An 18,296-nucleotide genomic window follows, 5' to 3' on the forward strand; every position below is an offset into this window, starting at 1 on the left:
GAAGGTGGAATGAGGATGTGGTTGAGCAGATTGGTAGGTGCAGAAATGTTGTGGTGAAGTGCACTTGTAAATAAATTGAGGAAGAGTTTTTCCCAGGGGTGAATACAGAAGGAAGTAGGGTTTGGAGGGGGAAGCAGGATGTGGGTGGAGATCTATACAAGGAACTGATCGGACATGGTCTTATCTGTGATTCATACTATGGGAATAGCGAGGCCACTTGAAATGGCAAGGTCAAAGGGGTGGCTGTGAATATGGTTTGGGGAGATCACATGGAGAAGAAATTAAGGGAGGATAGGAGGGCAGTAAACTCAGAGGAGAGTGAACATGATGAATTGAGATAGAGATTGAAATCAAGTAGAATGAGAAGTTGCTCGGTGCAGAGGCTGAGGGAGGAAAGCCGTGAAGATAGCTCGTTGAGAAAACTGGCATGGTACTGGGACAGGCAGTAGAGAAGAAGGATTTTAAATGAGAGGCGAGAGGAGTGGAACAAGGTGAGTTGCATCATTGAATGGCTATTACTTTTACTTTACAATCACATAATTTAAAAACATCTTTTGGGCATGTCTGATTCCTCTGTAGCTTTCGTCAGGTCATAGATTTTACATCATATGAACTCCATCAATGATCTCAGAATGGCAGAGCTTTGCATGTTTTTTTTATATGCAGCACATGGAAAATTCAGCATCAACATCATTATGTTGAAGTACTGATTAAATAATCCAGTAAATTATATAAAACTGGATCAGCAGTCCTAGATCTGACCATTAATCCATAGATGAATTGCATGTACCAAAGTGTGATGCATCTTGTTGTGCTCTTTCACATTGGATGGATTTTCCTCTTTTGTACTTGGACATAAATAATTACATGGATAAACACAAAGGAAAATGTGACAGCAAGAATTGCACAGCTGTTAAAAGAGCTTATCTAATTTACCATCAACTTAAATTAATAGATGGAAAATTGGGTGGGGTCCATTATGGGTTTATGATCCTCCCTATGTAGTTTTCCTCTATTGCACTTGGCCCAAATTATTTACACTTGAACACAAGAAGAAAATCTTCCTCTTGTGCTGGGAGCATTTCAGTTAGAAGTCCCTCTGTAGAAGGGAGATGTGAAATAATCTAGACCTGTACTCTGAGACTATGGGGACGACTTTGGTGTTGCATGTAAATAAGGTGAGCAGTGGGTAGCAACAACTTGGAGGAGTCTTTTGTGGGGACCTGATCTATTTTGGTTTCAGATCCTTACTATAATGTGCTCAGCGAGCTGCCACTGAAACGTGCGCCCCCTATAGTCACCTTACCATTCAGGTTGTGGAAACTTGGGTCGGATGGTTGATTGTGAAAGGCCTCAGCACCTTTTATAGGGGAGGGGTTGAAGCATCGGGAGTGGAAAAAACGTCAAAGCAGTAGACAGCATTTTGTACAGCATGTGATACAGTAGTAGGCATATTAAATTTGAAACTGCCATAAAAATACCCTGTAAACCTCCAACCACTGCATTTGTTTTGTCAAACTGTTTGTCCAATATCCAGTCTTTGATAAGCTGCAATTTCCTCCTATTAAACATTGGGAAGACTGAAGCTATTATCATCAGCAAACCACCCCCCGAGCTACAAACGTGATCTCCAGCCATTGTCTCAAGCTGAACCAGACTGCTTGCAGCCTCAGCATCCTATTTGACCCAGAGCTCCACTTGTGACCCCATATACCTTCTATCATGTAGACTGCCTACTTCCACCTCTGTAATATCACCCATCCTGCCTCAACCCATCTGCTGCTCATACCCTCATCTATACCTTTTGCGCTCCAGACTTGATTATTCCCATGCTCTCTTGATGGGGATTGCATTTCCCACCCTCTGTAAAGTTTTGTTTGTCTAAAACTCTGCTGCCTGTATCCTATCGTGCACCAAGTCCCATTCGCTCATCACCCCTGTCCTTGCTTGCTGACTTATATTGGCTCCCCAATGCCTCAAATTTAAAACTCTCATCCTTGTATTAAAACCTTTTCATTTCTTTACACTTCCATATCTCTGTAAGCTCTTCCAGTCCTACAACCCCTTCAAACACTTTTTTCTTCTGATACTGCTTTTTGTGTGATCCCCACTTTCTGCCCCTTCATTGGAAGACATGTTCTGGGATTCTCTTCATGAGCCGCTCTGCACTTACACCTCTCACTCCTCTTTTATCGGCCTTCTTAAAACCCATCTCTTTGGCCAAACTTTTGATCACTCCTAATATCTCCTTCTGTGTTTCTGTATCTATTTTTGACTGATTTTGCCTCTGTGAAGCACCTTAAGATGTTTTGTCACTTTTTTCTACTTAAATACAAGTTGTTGTGTAAGATAGCAACTAAAAGAAATGTTGACAGGAGGGCCTGAAAGTAAATTAGATTACCAGTTTATTTCAATGCAAAACATAGAATTTTAAAAGGTGAAAGATCATTCTGAATGACAAGACTATTATAATTATTGATCATCATTAATATAGCCCCTTATTTGTTTTGTCAAACTGTTTGTCCAATATCCAGTCTTTGATGAGCTGCAATTTCCACCTATTAAACATTGGGAAGACCGAAGCTATTACTTTCAGCAAACCACCCCCCCCAGCTAGAAACGTGGTCTCCAGCCATTGTCTCAGGCAGTGGTTGGAGGTTTACAGGGCATTTTTATGGCAGTCACTTATGGATCTTGAGCCTTGAAGGCTTTCAAATTTAATATGCCTACTACTGTATCACATGCTGTACAAAATGCTGTCTACTGCTTTGACGTTTTTTCCACTCCCGATGCTTCAACCCCTCCCCTATAAAAGGTGCTGAGGCCTTTCACAATCAACCATCCGACCCAAGTTTCCACAACCTGAATGGCAAGGTGACTATAGGGGGTGCACGATTCAGTGGCAGCTCGCTGAGCACATTATAGTAAGGATCTCAAACCAAAATAGATCAAATGACTCCTCCAAGTTGTTGCTACTCACTGCTCACCTTATTTACATGCAACACCAAAGTCGACCCCATAGTCCCCGGTTTGACCAGAAATAAGGAATGACTGGAAACTTAGGAGTTCATGCCTTAAACATCAAACTGGGTGTTGTTGCACCATTGGGTTCCTTCATCATTTTTGAGGCAGAGTATTGTAATAATTTGTGCTCTGCTATTTGTTTTAGTTAATAACCTCTTAAATCAATTTCTAACCCAAGTCTTTTTCCTTTCTCAGGAAAATGTTGCTCTAATTAAGGAGATTAATGACCTGCGGCATGAATTGAAGGTTTCTCGAATCAAGGTACATGATCTGGAAGTAGCTCTTGGAACCATTAAGAAGAACAAGAAACCATGTGCTGTTGAATTTAAAGGTAAAAATTTCAATCTCACCTGTAATTCACAGAGAAGCAGAAAAAGGAAGATTGGGATATACCGAAGCTCTTATCCATGTGTAAGATCTCCATGAACCAATCTTGGTTTTTTTTTGAATTAGAATCATATAGACCAGTATTCAGACCAGTCTTCATTTGACATTTTTTTTTTATTCATTCATGGGATGTAGGCGTCACTGGCTATGCCAGCAGTTATTGCCCATCCCTAATTGCCCTTGAGAAGGAGGTGGTGAGCTGCCTTCTTGAACCGCTGCAGTCCATGTGAGGTAGGTACACCCACAGTGCTGTTAGGAAGGGAGTTCCAGGATTTTGACCCAGCGACAGTGAAAGAATGGCGACATAGTTCCAAGTCAGGATGGTGTGTGGCTTGGATGGGAACTTGCAGGTGATGGTGTTCCCATGCATCTGTTGCTCTTGTCCTTCGAGGTGGTAGAGGTCGCAGGTTTGGCAGGTGCTGTCTAAGGAGCCTTGGTGCTTTGCTGCAGTGCATCTTGTAGATGGTACACACTGCTGCCACTGTGCGTCGGTGGTGGAGGGAGTCAATGTTCGTGGATGGTGTGCCAATCAAGCAGAATGCTTTGTTCTGGATGGTGTCAAGCTTCTTGAGTGTTGTTGGAGCTGCACCCATCCAGGCAAGTGGAGAGTATTCCATCACACTCCTGACCTGTACCTTGTAGATGGTGGACAGGCTTTGGGGAGTCAGGAGGTGAGTTACTTGCCGCAGAATTCCTAGCCTCTGACCTGCTGTTGTAGCCACGGTATTTATATGGCTACTCCAGTTCAGTTTCTGATCAGTGGTAGCCCCTAGGATGTTGATAGTGGGGGATTCAGCGATGGTAATGCCATTGAATGTCAAGGGGAGATGGTTAGATACTCTCTTGTTGGAGATGGTCATTGCCTGGCATTTGTGTGGCGCGAATGTTACTTGCCACTTATCAGCCCAAGCCTGGATGTTGTCCAGGTCTTTCTGCATTTCTACATGGACTGCTTCAGTGTTTGAGGAGTCGTGAATGGTGCTGAACATTGTGCAAACATCAGCGAACATCCCCACTTCTGACCTTATGATTGAAGGAAGGTCATTGATGAAGCAGCTGAAGATGGTTGGGCCTAGGACACTCGCTTGAGGAACTCCTGCAGTGATGCCCTGGAGCTCAGATGATTGACCTCCAACAACCACAGCCATCTTCTTTTGCGCTAGGTATGACTCCAACCAGCAGAGAGTTTTCCCCCTGATTCCCATTGACTCCAGTTTTGTTAAGGCTCCTTGATGCCATAGTCGGTCAAATGCTGCCTTGGTGTCAAGGGCAGTCACTCTCGCCTCACCTCTTGAGTTCAGCTCTTTTGTTCCATGTTTGAACAAAGGCTGTAATGAGGTCAGGAGCTGAGTGGCCCTGACGGAACTCAAACTGAGCATCACTGAGCAGGTTATTGCTAAGCAAGTGCTGCTTGTTGGCACTGTTGAGAACACCTTCCATCACTTTACTGATGATTGAGAGTAGACTGATGGGGCAGTAATTGGCTGGGTTGGACTTGTCCTGCTTTTTGTGTACAGGACATACCTGGGCAATTTTCCACATTGCCAGGTAGATGCCAGTGTTGTAGCTATACTGGAACAGCCTGGCTAGGGGTGCAGCAAGTTCTGGAGCACAGGTCTTCAGTACTATTACCAGAATATTGTCAGGCCTTTGCAGTATCCAGTGCCTTCAGTCATTTCTTGACATCACACGGAGTGAATTGAATTGGCTGAAGTCTGGCATCTGTTATGCTGGGGACTTCAGGAGGTGGCCGAGATGGATCATCAACTCGGCACTTCTGCCTGAAGATTGTTGCAAATGCTTCAGCCTTATCTTTCTCACTGATGTGCTGGACTCACCCATCATTGAGGATGGGGATAGTTGTGGAGCCACCTCCTCCAGTTAGTTGTTTAATTGTCCACCACCATTCACGATTGGATGTGGCAGGACTGCAGAGCTTAGATCTGATCCATGAGATATGGGATCGCTTAGCTCTGTCTATTGCATGCTGCTTATGCAGTTTGGCATGCAAGTAGTCCTGGGTTGTAGCTTCACCAGGTTGACACCTCATTTTGAGGTATGCCTGGTACTGCTCCTGGCATGCCCTCCTGCACTCTTCATTGAACCAGGGTTGGTCTCCTGGCTTGATGGTAATGGTAGAGTGGGGGATATGCCAGGCCATGAGGTTACAGATTGTGGTTGAGTACAAGTCTGCTGCTGCTGATGGCCCACAGCGCCTCATGGATGCCCAGTTTCGCATTGCTAGATCTGTTCGAAATCTATTCCATTTAGCACGGTTATAGTGCCACACAACACGATGGATGGTATCCTCAATGTGAAGGTGGGACTTCGTCTCCACAAGGACTGTGTGGTGGTCACTCCTACCAGTACAGTCATGGACAGAAGCATCTGCGGCAGGCAGATTGGTGAGGACAAGGTCAAGTATGTTATTGACTTGAAACAGACCAATTATATTTCAAAACCAAACCCATTGAACCTTACTAAAAGATTTTGAGATAGTTTTCCTGGTCTTGCACCTGGGGCTATTGAATCTCCTAGGCCAAGTGTATACAAGAAAATCAGGCAGAGAGGAGGTCACACCAATAAGGGAGACCAACACAATTTCTTGCCTATTAATTCAAATGGACAGAAAATTGGATCGGCTCCCTTATGAGCTTCTGCTTCTCCATGGTCAATTTTCCTGACTGGAAAAGTCTGTCCCTTTATGTGAGTTTCTTTTTTTTTTGCTTAAAATATTGGGGGTGAATTTCCATGGGGATTCTTCTGATCATCCACTTTAATGATGCCATTTTTCCAAGATCTCCATTCCACTCTACCAAAGTTACAACAGATGATTGGGAGAACCCCTGTGGAAATTCTTTTCCATTGTTTCCTACAAAAACTGGCACTATGCTTTTATTAACATGTACCAGCCTTTTTGTTTTTCTGAAAAGAGTAATTGACACAGTGGACAGAATTTTAACTCGCAAGGGGAGGTGTTCTATTCCAGAAAGCTAGTTGGTGAAGGATAGAACTGGAGCCAATCTTTTCACACTTTTATATTTATTTAGGGCGGCCCAGTGGCACAGTGGTTAGCACCGCAGCCTCACAGCTCCAGCAACCCGGGTTCAATTCTGGGTATTGCCTGTGTGGAGTTTGCAAGTTCTCCCTGTGTCTGCATGGGTTTCTTCCGGGTGTTCCGGTTTCCTCCCACAGCCAAAAGACTTGCAGGTTGATAGGTAAACTGGCCATTATAAAAATTGCCCCTAGTATAGGTAGGTGGTAGGGAAATATAGGAACAGGTGGGGATGTGGTAGGAATATGGGATTAGTGTAGGATTAGTATGAATGGGTGGTTAATGGTCGGCACAGACTCGGTGGGCTGAAGGGCCTGTTTCAGTGCTGTATCTCTAAATCTAAATCTAAAATGTTACACATTACTAGTATACACCTTCTAATCCAACAACCGCAGTTTTAGTCTGTATCTGTTAATAGGGGCTAGAGTGAATGCCTAGTTAATGCCCACCACCTGCATACAATTAAACACAATTAATATACAACTAACAGTGGGAATGGGTGCAGGCAAGGGGTTAAAGCCCTCAAACGTGCCTTCAGGTCGGAAACCTGACATCATGCCAACAACTTTCAGGTTCGTTCTGGGTGGGTTTGGCGGTGAGCGGGGAACCCCTGTACAGCTGTCGGGAAAGTAATTTTTTTTTTATTCATTCATGGGATGTGGGCGTCACTGGCCAGGCCAGCATTTATTGCCCATCCCTAATTGCCCTTGAGAAGGTGGTGGTGAGCTGCCTTCTTGAACCGTTGCAGTCCATTTGGGGTAGGTATACCCACAGTGCTGTTAGGAAGGGAGTTCCAGGATTTTGACCCAGCGACAGTGAAGGAACGGCGATATAGTTCCAAATCAGGATGGTGTATAACTTGGAGGGGAACTTGCAGCTGGTGGTGTTCCCATGTATTTGCTGCCCTTGTCCTTCTTGTTGGTAGAGGTCGTGGGTTTGGAAGGTGCTGTCTAAGGAGCCTTGGTGCATTGCTGCAGTGCATCTTGTAGATGGTACATACTGCTGCTACTGTGCGTCGATGGTGGAGGGAGTGAATGTTTGTAGATGGGGTGCCAATCAAGCGGGCTGCTTTGTCAAAATGTTCAAGTATGTCTTTAAGTTTCACTTTAACCCTGCATTCTGGCTTTAACAGCCAGCGCCACGGTTTCCTCAAGCTCTCTGCATCTCGCCAGGGTCCACGAGGTGAGAGCACATGGGGAGTGCTAGGTTAATGAAATTGACATGCTGGGAAGACTTTAAAGACTGAAATCACTAAGCTTGTGGTCAGCCACGAAGAAAAGCTTGTGCTTGCTGCCTGAAATCACTATATTGAGTGTCAATTTCAATTTTTTGGTGATATTTTCAAGTGCTTTGGAGTATACTCGCCTTCACCTCAAATTTCTTGCTGTCAGCCTTCACTGCAGCATGGGAGCAACCTATGCAGCAGTAGCCTGGACCTCTGATGAAGAACAAGAGGAGCAGCACCAGCAACACCAACAGCACCAGGAACAGCAGAGGCAAGACTGGCAACAGCATCACTGCATTCTTCTCAGCCACATGCCAACTCCGAGGAGACGAGACCCCCAACAGAGGAACAGCTTTGTCAAAATGTGTGAGCACTAGTGCCTCAGGCGGCTCAGGCTTTCATGACAAGTTGTCGCTGACGTCTGCAGCCTCCTGGAACAAGACCTCCTTCACTGTGACTGTCAAAGTGACCATCACTGAAGGCCACTGCCCTCGCCCACAGGTCTCTGCCTCTCCCTGAAATTGTGCGCTCTTTTCTCCTGCAAGGAGAGAAAGCAGAGAGTTACAAGTGTTAGAAATGAATTGTGTGGAGAGCAGGGAAAATCAATATTTGTGCAAGGTGACTGTAAGGCATGAGAGAGCAATAGGATGACTGTGAGTATTGGCTGTACAGATGGGGATGTGAGGAGGTGCCTGGAGAGAGAGGAATTAGTGGAGCTGCAAGGTGTGTTGGCCTCAGGTTGTGCAGGAGAATGCTGGGAAAGTCAGAGTTGCGGGGTGGGGTGGGGGTTGGTTTTGTCACCTGAAAGGTTTATGCCACTCATCTTTCCTGCCCTCTTAAGGTCCTTGATCCTCTTGGAGCACTGTCCCCAGGTTGGAGGGACCACACTCCTGTTGCTAACATCCTTGGCCTCTTCAATGCATGCCTGCTTTGTTTGAGAGGCTGGCCTCTTCATCCCATCACCTCACTGCAGTCCCTCGCGTGTTCGTCACATCACCTCACTGCAGTCCCTCAGATTCCGCAGCAGAACCTCCAGGTAAGACTGAGAGATCCGGGGTGAGTGGTGACGGGTGGAGGGCTGACGAATGCAGTCTTCCCAGTCTCCACTCGATTCCTGTGGTTGCCGCAGCCTCATGAATGCATGTCCAGGTCAACCATTCTGACCCATGCTGAGGTCTTTTTAATTAGAAGTCATTCCTTTGACAGATTCGGCAAGTCATCCTGCCCACCCCTCTGATTCATCGGGAGAACCGGAAGCGGGATGCCAATGCTGTGGCTAAGTTAAAAAGCAAAGCCCACTGCAGATTCTAGCAGATTACTGACCTGCTGCAAGTCCTGGCATTTTGGTTGGGACTATCATTTGAAAATTCCGCCCTAACTTATCTGCATCAAAAGGAAGGAATTCCTGACTTTTATCCGTGGTTTCATTCTTGTGTACCATTCCCATTATGTGGATAGCTGGGAATGTGTGACTATACCAAGTCCCTAGACAAGTCTCATCAACATTTTGTAAGTTACTGGCCTGGGTTATTTGGAAAAGGTGTCTGTAAACTAGGATTGGCAAGCTGAATGGTAGCATGTGTTCTTCACTCTTAGTATTTAGCATGATCCAGTCATTCTACAGAGTCAGTGGTGACATCTTGGATGAATTTCAAATTGATGTCTGGACACGGCCATTGTAAAGGAGCTATATTGTTTGTAGTTGACTGTACATTTTATCTGTATTTTAGCAATCTTAGTTCACCGTAAAATGAGATGGCATCACCCAAAGATAAACAACTACTTAGTCAGAATTAAGAAGTAGATGAAAAAGAAAGTAGAAAGATTATCTATTTGTTAGATTTTTTTCCTTGAATCTGAAACAGCCTCTGCTTATCAAGATTCTTTTCCATGTTGGATTTGCTTCACGGTTTGTTTGTTCATTTTTTCTGAGATTGCAGTAGAAGGCGATAGTCATGTAGATGAAGCATCAATTACATCAAAGGTTCTAAAGGGCCACTATCATTCTGTAATTTTTGTTTTGTTGCCCCTATGTCTGAGTTGATGACCAGGCTCAGTCCAGCAGAACATGGAAGCTTCTTCAGAACTGAATAATAAAGACCCTGTCAGATAAGCTATCTTTCTGTAAAGTCAGCTCTCCAGCATTGCACTCATCGATCGAGCATCAAAAGCATGTGTACATGAAGTGATCTTAACATATGAGCATGCTTAAGAATATGTATGGCATCACCTTGAAGAGCAAATGGAAGGCCTACAATACTATAATATAAAAACAAAATACTGCAGATGGTGGAAATCTGAAATAAAAACAGAAAGTGCTGGAAATAACTGGCAGCATCTGTGGAGAGAGAAACGAAGTTAACATTCCAGGTCTATGACCTTTCATCAGAACAATACAGTAATAGTTTCAACTGTTGTGCAGCTACAAGACTTGCATGTGCTGCAGGACTTTGATAAATTCCACATGGGCCATTTGCAATCGATGCTGTGCTTCGAATGGCAGGATAAGAGCGTAAACTCCTAAATCCTGTCACAAGCCACTGAAACCGTCATCAAAATAATAACTTAGTAAGAGTTCAGATATCAGAAAGTAGATTTTTAAAGCAGATAAAAACAGAAAGTGCTGGAAATACTCAGCAGGTCTGGCAGTATCTGTGGAGGGAGAAGCAGAGTTAATGTTTCAGGTCTGTGACCTTTCATCAGAATGGTTCTGATTGAAAAGCCACAGACCTAAAATATTAACTCTATTTCTGTCTCCACAGATACTGCCAGACCTGCTGAGTATTTCCAGCACTTTCTGTTTTTATTTCAGATTTCCAGCATCTGCAGTATTTTGTTTTTATTTTCAAAGCAGATGTTTTGTGAGCATTCCCATGGCAGGCAGAGGAAGCAATACAACGACACCTCAGAAAACAACCTCATGGCATGTCCCAGTGATGACAGATAGTCATGATGCTGAGTTCTCCCGCATGGCTGGTGCTTTTCGCCTGAGACACCTCTGATGATTCGTATGCTCTGTCGGTAGCACTCTTGCTTCTAAGTCAAAAGGTTGTGGGTTTAAGTTCAACTCCAGAGAGTTGAGCACAAAATTTTAGGCTGGAACTTCAGTGCAGTACTGAGGGAGCTGGAGTGGTGGACATGCTGTCTTTTGGATGAGACATTAAGCCAAGGCCCTGTCTGCTCTCTCAGATGGACTTAAAAGAATCCCATGGCACTATTTCAAAGAACAGAAGAGCCCTGACCAACATTTACCTCTCAATCAACATTACTATAAACAGATTATCTGGTCATTATCACCTTGCTGTTTGCTAGACCTTGATGAGCGTAAATTGGCTGCACATTTCTGACATTACGACAGTGACTACACTTCAAAAAGTACTAAATTGACTGTAAAGTGCTTTGCGATGTCCTGAGGTTGTGAAAGGTGCTGTATAAATGCAAGTATTTTCTCTCTTTCAGTCACCTTAATACAAGGGGCAAACGTATATTTGTTTCTCTGTATAGTGGAACAGTTCAATATCTGTGTATTGGATAAAGAAACAAATGTATCTATTTTGTTTTCTTTTCCCAGATAACTGCTCACGGAGTGGTGCAGTTTCGCGCCTTAATTTTGATCATGAGACAGAAGGGATTATTGAACACCAGCGACTGGAAATTAAACAACTTCGGGAACAAATTCAGACACAGGGGGAAGGCCAGCAGCAATCTGTTGGAATATTACCTGCACTTACTATTTAATGAACATTTCAAATATGCGAGAAACCAGTGCACACGTACTTCTTCCCTCATGTGCACACAATAAACTGCCAACACAATTTCTGATGAGTTGTGCTTAATATCAAGTCAGTCAGTTTATTCCCTCCTTTCAAAAATTGCTTGTCTGCTGAATAATTCCAATCTGTTTCAGAACAATGAAGTGACCAGTGCTTTAAGGGTATATTATTCACTTTTTCCTTATCTGTGTTTCATTAAGCAAAATTGTTCCCCAAACAGTAGGATACTTCACTTACTTGTTCAAATTAGATTGTTCCTTTAAGCAAATTTGATCTGTTATGTTAAGCAAATTAGACCTGTATTAAGAGAATTTTATCATTTTTGATTAGAAGATAGAAAAGCCGGATGTAATCTATGCACTTGTAACAATCGCAGAAACGGCTAGGTGCAGCACAGTGAATAATTGTGAAGGTTAGGGTCAATATTTATCAACAAATTAAAGCAACCAGAGATTGCATGCATTACTGGTTCTGTCTGTCGATGTCTGTACCTGCTCACCAGTTCCCTCTGGTGGAATCTGTACACTTTCAAATAGTTACTTTCTAGGCTTTTATATATTAAGACATGGTGGGCTGGATCTTGTTCTCCCACCGGCGTTTCTGAAGGAAATGGTGGCCGCCACGCATGGGCCCCATGCCACCGCGAACTTGTGTCTGGCGGCTACTTAGCACATGCACAACGGCCAACCTGCACCACCTCCCAATCACGTGGCAGGGGCGGCCACGGCGACGCTGTTCATGGCATCACCTGATGAAGGCGCAGGTGCTGACGCCATTTTTAAAAGGCTGCCATCCCTGAAAACAGCACAACTTGGTGCAAGGTTGACCCCTTCCCCCTCTCCCCCATACACTACATAGTGTAGAGTTGACCCCTTCCCCCCCATATACTACATAGTGCAGAGTTGACCCCTTCTCCCCCTCCTCCATATACTACATAGTGCAGAGTTGACCCCTTCTCCCCCTCCTCCATATACTACATAGTGCAGAGTTGACCCCTTCTCCCCCTCCTCCATATACTACATAGTGCAGAGTTGACCCCTTCTCCCCCTCCTCCATATACTACATAGTGCAGAGTTGAAACCCTCCCCACCTCGATAACTCCAGAAGGTGCGAGTGCCGCACATCATGCTGAACATCGGGAACTGAAGGTAAGATCGCTGCAGATTACATTTTAATTAATGCAAAGATGTAATTTAAATACGCAAACCCGGGTCCTGTCACAGAGCGGCGGAAAGGCCGCCACGGAGCTTCCCCGCCACTGGGTAATCGGGCCCAGAAATTCCAGCATCGAGTTCCTGGCAGGCTGCTGCCACTCCGATTCTCTGGCCTCCCACCCACCACAGAACCCAACGTCCGGCTGGGAACAAAATCCAGCCTGGTGCTTCTGTTGGGACTATACTTGTTTTGTCCAATTTTTATAATGAAATCGATTTTCATTAAAACTGAGAAGAAATCACATGTTGCATTAGTTGCTGGCCACCTTCTGGGCCCCACAGCGTGAAGAATGGCACAGCTTGATCCTGACATATATAACAATTGGTTCTTGTTTGTTTTATGGCTGCATTTGCTGACAACGCAACCATTAGGTGGCGCAGTACTTGCACACGCTCAAATGTAGTCTCATGCACTGAAATGTCACTGCGACATTTTTGGCAGCCATTCATAGAAATGATGGCACTGCTCAATTTATCACAAAAGCAAAAGCAAATGAAACCCAAATGCCCATAGTAGCTACGATCACCGCCTCCATCCCACACCCAACAGTACCCCACTCCCTCCTGCCATCACACTTCTCGCCGCTGCCTCCCGTGCCCGTCTGCTTGCCGCTTGCTCCATGCTTTGCCACTTTTCCCCCCTCAGCCACTCGCTCCCTGCTTCATCACCGCACCCCAACCCACCGCCACCTGTGGGCCACTCGCTCCCAGCCTCACCGCTTCATCCCCTCTGCTCTGTCTCTGCTCCCCACTCCCTCCCTCTTCTGCTCCCCGCTCCCTCCCCTCCCCTTCCTATATTGTCACTCCCTCTCTCCCCTGTTTCCCCGTGCAAGGAAGAGAGGCGGCAATCACGGGAGGGAGCAGGAATCAGAAACGGGATGGAGTCGGGAGCAGAAGTGGGAGGGAGCAGGGAAGCAGAGGCAGAGCAGAGTGGGGAGAAGTGGTGAGGTCCGGAGCGAGTGGCCCACAGGTAGGTGGAGGGGTTGAAGTGGGGAGCGAGCGGCCGAAAGGGGAGAAGTGGCGAGGCGGGGAGTGAGCTGCGAGCAGATGTTGCAGTACACAATGATGTTTTCGTGTGGATGTGCAAATTAGTCCTGGCAAGCCGGGTGCTGACGTAGGCTGCGCATGCACAGCACTATACTGACAGCAAGGGTCCTTTCTGCACATGTGCGAAACTGGGAACACTGATGATGTCGGCGCTGGGTTGCGTTGTCAGGAGTCACTTTGCTTTTTTATTCATTCTTGGGATGTGGGCACAATGGCAAGGCCAGCATTTATTTCCCATCCCTAATTGCCCTTGAGAAGGTGGTGGTGAGCCACTTCTTAAACCACTGCAGTACATCTGGTATCGGTACAGCCGCAGAGCAGTTAGGGAGGGAGTTCCAACATTTTGACCTTGTGCTAGTAAAGCAATGGCAATTTCATTCCAAGTCAGGATGGTGAGTGTCTCAGAGGGGAACTTGTAGATGATGGTGTTCCTTTGCATCTGCTGCCCTTGCCTTTCTAGGTGGTAGAAGTCACCGGTTTGAAAGGTGTTGTCGGAGGAGCTGTGGTGAGTTGATGCTGTGCATCTCAGATGGTACACACTGCTGCCACTGTGTGCTGGTGGGAGAGGGAGTGAATGTTTAAGGTGCTGAATGGGGTGCCAATTAAGCAGGCTGCTTTGACTTGGATGGTGACATATATAGCAATTGGTTCTTGTTGGGATCATGGCTGTACATACTTCCTGCTCCTGGATTTGAGAGCTTCAAAAATTCAGTGCCAGCCAGAACTAGGAAGTACAGGTTTATTAAATGTCAGCTGTGGTTCAGTTGCTAGCACTCTCGCCTTTGAGTCAAAGGGTCGTGGGTTGAAGCCCCACTCCAGAGACTGGGCTGACTAACATTCCAATGCAGTACTGAGGGAGTGCTGCGTTAATGGACGTGTCATCTTTCAGATGAGACGTGAAATCAAGGCCTCATCTGACTCCTGAGGTGGATGTAAAAGATCCCTTGGCACTTTTCAAAGAAAAGTGGGGGAGTTCTAGTGTTCTGATGAAAAGTCATAGACCTGAAACGTTAACTCTACTTCTCTCTCCACAGATGCTGCCTGACCTGCTGAGTATTTTCAGCACTTTCTGTTTTTATGTCAGATTTCCAGCATCTGCAGTATTTTGCTTTTATTTTGGAGTTCTCCCAGTGTCCTATCTGACACTTATCCCTCAAACAACATCGGTAAAACAGAATATCTGGTCACTATCACATTGCTGTTTGTCGGAGCTTGCTTTGAGCAAATTGGCCGCCATGTTTCCTCCATTACAACAGTGATTACAACACTTCAAAAAGTACTTAATTGGCCATGAAGTGCTTTGAGGATGTGAAGGTGCTATGTGAATGTAAGTTCTTTCTTCTATCTTATTATTGTTTAGTAAGTAATTCACAACCACATGGCCCAGCTTGAAGCTTAACAATTTCAACTAATCAACTAAATATAATATTTCTGTGCCATCTGCCAGTAGCCCTGGAACTTTTCTCTGATGTATTTGCGCCACATGTAACTGTTGGAGAATTGCAGAATTCACCATAGTGTTACTTAAAAAAGTGCTTAGTCCCATAGGTAGGGTGGTTGTACTAACCATCCTTGTATAACAATTTGCGCCTAAAGAGTGAAGAAGGTGTAGGAGCTGACATAACAGGAATATCTATGTGAATGATGATCTATTCAAACATTGGGGCTAGACAATTGGGCAATATAGCACCTATAGTTTTGGTGCTACAGGTGCCATTTTGGTACCAAAATGGCTTCTGCACCACATGTGCAGTTTCGGTGTGACCTGCGCCAAATACCATCTTGGTGAGGGGGTTATCGTGGGCATTAGGAATGTGTACCAGAAGAATGCAGAGTAGGCAGATCGTGACCTCAGTCAATATGTAACAGATTTGACACCAGTGCTGCCATTTTCAACCTTGCCATTCTAGCTAATGTCCTCTCTTAAACACGCAAAGCTGAACATGATTTCAGCATTCAGTAGCAGAAAGGATGTCCCCCAACTATCAGCGCTAGTTAAAGAGATCATTAACTATTTTCAGGTTTGTTGCTGATTAATCTTTACTAGCTCTGTTTGAATTTGTGGAAGTGCTTGGTGGTTTGAAGAGTTGGTTAAAGTTGGTGAAGTCAAGAAGGAGTGGTGCTGCATGTGGTGAAGGCCTTGGTTGTGACTGCAAGGGCTCTGGTCAGACCAGTCATGGGTACTATAGTTGCAATTTCCCTTGGGGCAGTAGCATGAGGGAAGATGCAGCAGGGGCAGCAAGAAGAGGACAAGATGCTCATAGAGAGAGGAGGTGGAAGGAGAGATGGGCTCTCAACAGGAGGTCTTATCCACCTAGGGTCTTTCGGGAGCATTTCTCTCACCTCCACCTAAGCCAAGAGCAGTGACTCTATATGAAGCTTGGGGCTGACAGACATCTGCTGCCACTTACAACAGGGCCTACAGCCTCAGAGCAGGGCAAGGATGGCACTGACAGTGGCTGTGAAGGTTATGTCGTTCTGAATTTCTTCTTGTCCAGATCCTTCCAGACTGAAACAGGTAATATATCTAACATTTCCTAGTTTGCTGTCCAATACTGCCTATGCCAGGAGGGGAGGTTCATTGTGTTCCCTCTCAGCAGAGAAGCAGGCGGAGCGTGCACATGGTTTTGCTAGGATAGCGGGCTTCCTCATGGTGCAGGATGTCATCGACTGCACACATGTGGCTTTGTAGGCACCGCATCTCAATGCTGACTTGTACCAGTGAAAATGAAGGTGGTGTGCGTCCACGCTCAACCCATCATGCTGGTGAATGCCCACCATCTGGTCATGATGCTTTTATTCTGTAGCAGTTAATTAACCCCTGGTCTTTCAGCCACCATGTCAAACCAGAAGGTGGCTGCTGGGTCACCAAAGCTACCGCTTTACACATGGCTCATGACTCTACTCTCCAAATCCACTTTGTGGCCAGAATATGTAACTACACTGTTGACACAGAAAAACTAAATGGGAAATCTTGACAGAAAATCATGATAACAGAAAGTAAAGTTTGGGGACACTAAGTAAATATGCCACACAAGATTTTTATTAATATATAAATCATTTAAATTATGCCTGATTCCATTCTTATCTATGTAATTGTAGCCAGAGAATCACTTACAATGGCTTCTCCTCCCCCTCCCACAACATTACCTCTGGTGTCCCCAGAGGATCTACCCTTAGCCCCCTCCTATTTCTCATCTCCATACTGCCCCTCGGCAACATCATCTGAAAACACAGCATTAGTTTTCGTATCCATTCTGATGATTCCCAGCTCTACCTCACCAACATCCGTTTCAACTCCTCAACTGCTGAATTATCAGACTGCTCATCTGACACTCAGTACTAGATGCGCAGAAATTTCCTCCGATTAAATATTGGGAGGACTGAAGCCATTGTCTTCGGTCCCCCCCTCCAAACTCCATTTCCCATTACTGACTCCATCATTTTCTTGCCAACTGTCTGACACTAAACCGGACTATTCGCAACCTTGGTGTCTCATATGATCCCGAGGTGAGCTTTCGACCACGTATCCGTGCTATCACTCATACCACCTATTTCCACCTCTGTAACATTGCCCAACTTCACCCCTGCCTCAGCTGGTGATGAAACCCTCATTTATGCCTTTGTTACCTCTAGAGTTGACTATTCCAATGTACTCCTGGCTGGACTCCCATGTTCTACCCTCCATAAACTTCAGGTAATCCAAAACTCTGCTGCCCATGTCCTAACTCGCACCAAGTCCCAGTCCTCTATTACCCTTGTGCTCGCTGACCTACATTGGCTCCCGGTCAAGCAACACCTTGATTTAAAATTCTCATCCTTGTTTTCAAATCCATCCATGGCCTTGCCCCTCCCTCGCTCTATAATCTCCTCCAACCCCACAAGCATCCAGGATATCTGCGCTCATCTAATTCTAGCATCCTGAGTATCCCAGATTTTAATCGCTCCACCATTGGTGGCCATGTCTTCAGCTGCCTAGGCCCTAAGCTCCCCTAACACAATATATATTAATGATTTGGATGAGGGAACTAAATGTAATATCACCAAATTTGCAGATGACACAAAACTGGGTGGGAGGGTGAGTTGTGAGGAGAATGCAGAGAGGCTTCAGGGTGATTTGGACAAGTTGAGTGAGTGGGCTAATGCATGGCAGATGCAGTATAAATATGAAGTTATCCACTTTGGTAGCAAAAACTGGAAGGCAGATTATCTGAATGGCAATAAACTGAGAGAGGGAAATATGCAATGAGACCTGGGTGTTCTCGTACACCAGTCACTGAAGGTAAGCATGCAGGTGCAACAGGCGGTAAAAAGGGCATATGGTATCTTGGCCTTCATAGCGGGAGGATTCGAGTACAGAAGCAGGGATGTCTTGCTGCAATTATACAGGGCCTTGGTGAGGCCACACCTGGAATATTGTGTGCAGTTTTGGTCTCCCTATCTGAGGAAGGATGTTCTTGCTATGGAGGAAGTGCAGCGAAGGTTTACCAGACTGATTCCTGGGATGGCAGGACTGACATATGAGGAGGGACTGAGTTGGTTAGGAATATATTCGCTGGAGCTCAGAAGAG

The 18,296-nt window shown here is 45.3% G+C and overlaps 1 protein-coding gene across 1 annotated transcript in view; it reads left to right on the forward strand.

Moving 5' to 3' along the window:
• The window catches only part of cfap57 (cilia and flagella associated protein 57), a 127,124-nt gene extending 115,217 nt beyond the window's left edge, over nucleotides 1-11,907 (forward strand). The window contains exons 21-22 of the mRNA XM_068036881.1: nucleotides 3,220-3,355; nucleotides 11,263-11,907. Coding sequence (XP_067892982.1) covers nucleotides 3,220-3,355; nucleotides 11,263-11,429 — 303 coding nt within the window. The 3' untranslated portion in view covers nucleotides 11,430-11,907. The remainder of the gene's footprint in view (nucleotides 1-3,219; nucleotides 3,356-11,262) is intronic.
• Nucleotides 11,908-18,296: the final 6,389 nt, after the last annotated feature.

This window comes from Heterodontus francisci, chromosome 8, assembly GCF_036365525.1.
Source record: "Heterodontus francisci isolate sHetFra1 chromosome 8, sHetFra1.hap1, whole genome shotgun sequence".
Lineage (NCBI taxonomy): Eukaryota > Metazoa > Chordata > Chondrichthyes > Heterodontiformes > Heterodontidae > Heterodontus > Heterodontus francisci.